The sequence below is a fragment of the Quercus suber genome, unplaced genomic scaffold (assembly GCF_002906115.3).
Source record: "Quercus suber isolate HL8 unplaced genomic scaffold, Cork oak 2.0 scaffold_91, whole genome shotgun sequence".
NCBI lineage: Eukaryota > Viridiplantae > Streptophyta > Magnoliopsida > Fagales > Fagaceae > Quercus > Quercus suber.
The window spans coordinates 1,239,376-1,245,849 of NW_027069556.1; the positions used below are offsets into that span (position 1 = coordinate 1,239,376).

Here is a 6,474-nt window from a genome sequence, read left to right on the forward strand (position 1 = left end):
TTATCAAATCTCAAGCAATTTCTATTTGTTATAATTAACAGAGGATTATAATATAAAATAAACATCTTACATTATCTAACAAATTCTTGCTAAATAATGGTTTCCAATGTTACAAATGAAACCTTTTTTTTTTCCTTGTGGGCCTAAGAATTAGAATACATTAATCTGTACAGGAACAACCTACACTCTTCTACAATACAATTAGGTGCGGCTCCAATCGGCTCCACATTTAGAAACACCCTGTGGTCTCATAACTAGGAGCAACAAATCATAAACCCACCTTTCTATGGTTAAAAGAGATGAAAAAAAATTGAATTATTCTCATAGCTGCAATGCTAAATCTGGCTGTGCAGAATCAACCCGGCTAGAACTAGGGGATCCTGGAGACTGAAATATGACATTCAGGTCAGGTGGAACCGAATCTGGTTTCTGTTGCGGTGTCAATCTAGCTTCGCCTTTCTGTTGTGGTGACAACCCTTGCCAAGTTGGCCGCGGACGAAGCCCCCTTATTGGGGGAGTCAATGCCTCACTCCCAGAGTTTGGCAATGAGCTGCCAGAATTTGTTGAAGGGTCTTCTGAGTTAAGGCTGTTTGCAGTCACCGGATGGATGAAGTTAGTATTAGTCCTAGAGACTGTGTCAAGCACCTGCGACGACTGTAAGTTAAAACCAGGAGGCCTGGCTGCTCCAATTAGTTTCCCCATGTGAGCAGCAATGTTAAACCCATATGAGCCACTAAATCCATTCATGCCAGGGTGAGTTACAGGGCCTTGGTGAGTTGGAAAGGATGGCCTTGGCCTGATTGCACCTGTACTGCTATTCAATATGTTAATCCCAGCGTTAAAATTTATTCCTTGAGCAACTTCTGCTTTTCCTGTCAGAGGTTCAGGAGATTTATTTGCAGCAAATGGCGATGATGAGGTGGTGGCAGATGGAAGGAGGTGCTTGCTTGGATGTTCATCCAAAGCTGAGTGAGCAGAAGGTACATGTTTCTCAGATGAATTATTCCCTTCAGGCATCATCTCTGACAAATCATCTCCCTTCGATTCAACAGCACAAGGTGTCACAGTAGAGGATGAACTTTTGATAACAGGAAATGGCTGCAATGGTGATAGCTGCCCTGGTAACGATGAAGGGAGTAGCAGTGGCCTCTGTGGTATGACATCATTTTCTCCAACCCATCCAGGGCCAAACTTAATGCCAGCAGGCAAAGACCTTTCTATCTTTTTAGAAGCAACTTTCCAAGCGACAGGTCCAAGATTTGCAGCAAAACGAGCCAGACTTCTTGCATACCCCTGCTCTGAATGAAGCCCTACCTGATTCATATAAAAGCCAAGTCAACTAACCAACAAAATCCAGGGTCAGATAAGAGAACCAAATAATTTGTCAACCAAACACAGACTGCAACACTTCTGAGGAGTTTTATACTGATTATGTAATGATTCCTGAAAGCGAAATATTAGAGGACAGGACCCAAACATAGTTGAAGGGTGAAACCAGTTAAATCCAATTATCTTTTTTTATTGGTGATTGTTTTGTAAGTTTTTCTAACTCAATCATTTGGCCTTGATTCATTCTAGATTATTTTTTTTTTCTTTTTTTCTTTTTTTAAAGATCTCCGATCAATCAACAGGGATTTCATGCATGGCTGAGTAGCATCAGTTTCATCTTCAAAGAATTAAAAAGAAAACACAACATTAATGTGATACATACAGCCATTAGCTGCTTCCTCTCTATATCAAAAGTAGCGAACACAGATGGCTCTCGTCCACTAGCTGATGGATGGGATTGCCTATATGTATTCCGTCTGGTCTCATCAAGTACAAATGGTTTCTTCCCATTCTTTATTTGATAACCCTTCATCATGGAACCTGTAACGTAAGTAAAAAAGCCTCAAGCCTCCACTAAAAGTGGATTTATGCATCAAAGCAGGAGAATTGAAGTGAATGGACAACCAAAAGCAAGCCAATGCTCAAATTTCAAACCTGGAAATTCATCATTCCTCTCAGATTTGTTATCGACCATCCAATTAGTATAAACATCATTATTGCGAGAACCATGAAATCGTCCAGATGAATCTGCCAAAGCAGATTTATCTGAAAGATGAGTTCCTTTTCTCAGATCATTGGACCAATTGTTTTCTCCCCCAGTTGCAAGAGTGGCATCAGCGGAAAACTCTGAGCCAGCACGCTCCAAGGAAGGCCTGCCCAGCGATTTTTTTAAATTCTTGGTTGGTGGTCTGCCTCTTCTTACTATTTTGGGCTCTGCTTCATTATCATCACTATCTTGCCTCAAATTTTCAAAGCTCTTTTTTGCCAGCTCATGTATGGATCGTGCCTGAAAACAAAATGAATGTTACAGACAAACACAAAAGGATGGCCTAAGAACGGCAAAATAGAAGCTTAAAACAAACCATACCTGTCGAAAATATATGGTATCAGGTGCATTATACTGCATTGCATTTGAACAGATTAAGAATACGTCTTTCTGCACAACAAGAACATCAAGTTAATATTCAGGAACTTTAGTTCAAGCATTCTTGCAAAATATGCGTGAAGAATGACTTCCAAAGCATCATTCCACTAAGCCGTTGGCCTATAATTCTAGGGGCATCATCGAAAGACTTTCCAGAATTAATAAAATATAAATCTGTAACATATTATTATTTCCACCAAGCAATTATCTATGGAGATAAGTCTTAGCAGCACATTAATGCCTAAAACAATATATAAAAAAGCCATAATATATATATATATAGCAGAAGTTTACTAGTAGATCTTGCCTAAGACTACTTTAAAAAAGATTTTTAACTGTTTCAGCTGAACCAACAGAAACATCTGAAAGAGACTCGCTCTCTCTCTCTCTCTCTCTCTCTGAGGTATGTCAGCCACACAAGATAGAAAGCAATGATGCTAAAAGAAGAATAGATAAAGACTACCGCTAATCACTAACTTTATGTATGCATAGCATACATCTGACATGCTTAGCACATTGCTCTCATAATTGTAGATTCCCTTATACGTGCAAAAGCGGAAGGCTGTAATATATGCTGCATATGCAAGGTCTATAAACCAAAATGCATTAACTGACACATGGTGCAGCCTAACTTTTGCAATGTGATTGTCCTCCCATTTATTCTTCCCACAACACATCAATTATGTCAAGCATCACATTAATCCTGATGTCTCTTGTGATTTGAATGAAACACTAATGTGACCCTGTGAAGCTCCTTCACACACATCCAATCTCCCATGACACGCTACAATCTGATGCAAAGACTGCAAGAAAATACTTGCACATCAGCTTCTACTTCCTATGAGCAGATTGACAACCAAACTGCAAATGGACAAGAATTATATAAACAGCTTGTTTTGGGATTCTCCAACAGTCAAAAATTATGTACACAAGTTGAGTAGTATGCTGTGCATGTTGGAAATTTTATTTAAGACTCTGTATACTGAGCAATATTAATTCTAAAACCTTTCATTTTCATTCTTTAATTGGTAAGATTTAACCTAGGTCCAAACCCACCAAAATCCTTTACCAACAGACTTAAGGTCTAGAGGTGTCTTGGTTCTAAAACCGAAACAGTCCCTAGTGAGTAGTAGAAACAAGGAAAAATTATGATTAACAGATCTTTAAGAGGTAAAGCTCACTCAGAGTAACACTGATTAGTTCTTATCAAAAGAATAACATTGGTTAGTATGAAAACCAAATTTTACATACTTGAACTCATTGACTTGAATGCAGCTTATTAAGCTACAATGCATGGGACACATGGTAGATTACTAAATGTTAATCTGGACAGGATCATGATTCAATTATTAAACCACGGCTTGGATATATATCTAAATGAATATAGTGCAAACATTTACACCATTGCTACAAAGAAAAAAAATGAGACAGATACTTCTTCTACAGAAGCTACAAAACACAACAGCTGATGACAAGATCATTAAACTTATAAATATACAACGAGGCATTTTAAAAGGAATGAATCAAAGACACTTAGTGTATTCCAAAGTTCAATCCCGACAACAGTAGATCCTTAAAAGATAAATTAAATCAGTTGTAATGCATGGCAGGCCAACCCAGCGGTAGCCATTCCAGACAATAAGACACTTAAGACAAAACATGGCCAACACGAACAATTTGAATTCCAAATTGGACATCTTTTACTCAATCCATTCAGTCTGGAGTTGAAGGAAGAGTGAAGACAAAAGTAATCTCACTTCTTTAGAGAACCAAACGCCAATTGGAGCATTTAAAGTAAATTAGCAACTTTGTAAACTAAAAATTAGAAGAGAATTTTAACTAAGATAAAACCATAAGAGCTCAAACCAACCTCAAACTGTTCCAAAGTGGCATAAGCTCCACCAGAAACTTTCTTCCTCACGGTTCCAAAATCCATTGGGTGCTCAATTACCTCGTGATAGTCAGGAAGCTGCATAAATACATAAATCTCAGAATAGTAGCATAAATAAAAGCATACTATACAAGTCCTAGAACTTAATGCATCAGCATTTTTTGTCACCCTCAAGAACAGAACTAACCTCACTCGGGTCCACGGGCTCAGAAAATACACCATAAGTGTCCTTCCTGATATTAAATTTCAAAAAAATAAAAAAACACCTCAGCAAACTGTAAACCAAAAGTTACATCAAAGTAATCAAAAAAATGCAAATCTGGGAAAACTGAAAAACACACTTTTGAAGCCTGTCGAGGATGAATAGTAGCAGCTTTTTATCTGGTAAAGGCGTTGAGGGACCCGAATCCAATTGACCCCCTACACATAATCATCCACTTAATCATCAAAAAAACCAACAAACAAACAAAAAAAAGTAATTTTTTTTTTTCCTTTTTAACCAAATGGATGTCAGATTATAAGCAAACCTTGGTGGGTGCTTGTGGGGTTTGTACCAGAAATAGACTTCTCACCCTGCAAAGCAAAGAAAAAAACAAAAATAGCAAATAGAATCAAGGGAATGAGCTATGAAAACAAAGAAACAAACATATAGGGAAAATAGAAAGTATTTTCTATTGTGGGTAGTGAAGCAAAAAAAAAACCAAAGTAGCAATGAAAAAATAAATAAAAGCAAAGTTTTAAGGTGACATTCAAAGCACCCAAAAAGGGAAAATACAGTTACAAACTGTAAACTAATTATTAAAAAAAAAAAAAAAAAAAATAAGATTTGACAGTCAAATCATTATTAAGGTTGAGTAAATAAATACTGATTAAATTGATTAACAATCCCAAAAACAAATTCAAAAAAGTAATTCACTAATTTTGCCTCCACCCAGAAATTCAATTTGGATTTTTGATGTGCAAAGATATAGGACCAAGTCAAACCCTTTTTTCACAAAATACAAGGTCCAAGACTCTCTATAAAGGGTGCGAAATTCAAGGAGTTTTCAAAAAACGTCAACGTTTAAAAAAAGACAACGAATTTTCGCGCTTTCAACCGCGAAATTGAAAACCCAAATAGAAAAAATGCAATTTTTTCAAAAATTTGAAGCATTTTTTTTTTCTCAGACAAAAAAAAATTGAGACTTGTGAGAGGAAAAATTGGCGCTTTTGAAAGCGCGAAATTGAACAAAAATTCGATACCTTGAGAGAGTCAGATCCACGAGGGATCGCATTGATCTTGCGCTTCTTGTTGGAATCGGAGGCGGCGGCGTTGTCGTCGTCGGCGATGGAATCGGAGTTGCACGAATTCAAAGACGCGGAATTGAGCGAGGACTTCTGCGAAGGAGGCAGCCGGAGAACCAGTTTGAGCTTCTTCTCCCGCCGGCGCTTTTTCTTCCCGCCGGCGGATTCGTTGCCGTTATCGTCGGAGTTCGAGTTCGAGTTCGAGTTGGAGTCTTCTTCTTCTTCTTCTTCTTCTTCGTCTTCGTCGGGGATAGGGTTGCGGCGAGTGGATCGGCGGAGAGGAGCGGTGGAAGAAGGGGGAGGGGTAGTTCGGTAATTAGGAGCGGAATGAGGGGCAGAGTTGTAATTACGCTTCTGGTGTTGTGGTTGTGGTGGTTGAGGTGGTGGTTGTGGTTGTTGTTCTCTGAGAGTGCGTTTTTGAAGATCTAAGAGAGAAGGACGACCTTTCTTCTTCTTCTTCTTCCTCTCTACTACCTTACCCATTTCTCTGCTTCTCTTTGTTTCTCTCTCTTCTCTCTCTCTCTCTCTGTGAAAGTCTCTCTCTCTCTCTCTCTCTAGGGAGAGACAGACAAACAAACAGGGCGTTAATTTTTTTTATTTATTTTAATTTTTGTTGTTTTTATTTTAAAATTTTTTTGTTTATATATATTAATTTTCTGAGGGTGCATGCCAAGCACGTGATATTCACACGGGGTTTATCCTACTTTAACACGTGTTGTTGTGAATCAAGACAATGGGATTTTAGGATAATCCTTATTCTTTTTCTTTTTCTTTTTTGTCTTTTTAATTAATTTAATTTCCTAAATCAAAGTTAGAGCTTTCTATT

General features: G+C 37.9%; 1 protein-coding gene across 1 annotated transcript; it reads right to left on the bottom strand.

Annotated features, from left to right (window-relative positions):
- Positions 1-6,252, bottom strand: LOC112025201 (uncharacterized). The gene is made up of 9 exons (XM_024057864.2): positions 5,607-6,252; positions 4,892-4,937; positions 4,706-4,784; positions 4,552-4,597; positions 4,344-4,442; positions 2,417-2,485; positions 1,984-2,335; positions 1,712-1,869; positions 1-1,314 (listed from the first exon to the last, which is right to left on the bottom strand). Exons 1-9 carry the CDS (start codon positions 6,129-6,131, stop codon positions 322-324), a joined length of 2,367 nt encoding a protein of 788 aa, XP_023913632.2. The 5' UTR covers positions 6,132-6,252; the 3' UTR covers positions 1-321.
- Between the last annotated feature and the right edge of the window lie 222 nt (positions 6,253-6,474).

Excerpts from the sequence above, each read along its gene's own strand:
- LOC112025201 (XM_024057864.2), bottom strand. The coding sequence starts at position 6,131 with ATGGGTAAGGTAGTAGAGAGGAAGAAGAAGAAGAAGAAAGGTCGTCCT. Across the intron at positions 4,785-4,891 it reads CCCCACAAGCACCCACCAAG|GGGGTCAATTGGATTCGGGT; the intron begins GTTTGCTTATAA and ends GATTATGTGTAG. Across the intron at positions 1,870-1,983 it reads GAGGAATGATGAATTTCCAG|GTTCCATGATGAAGGGTTAT; the intron begins GTTTGAAATTTG and ends CTTACGTTACAG.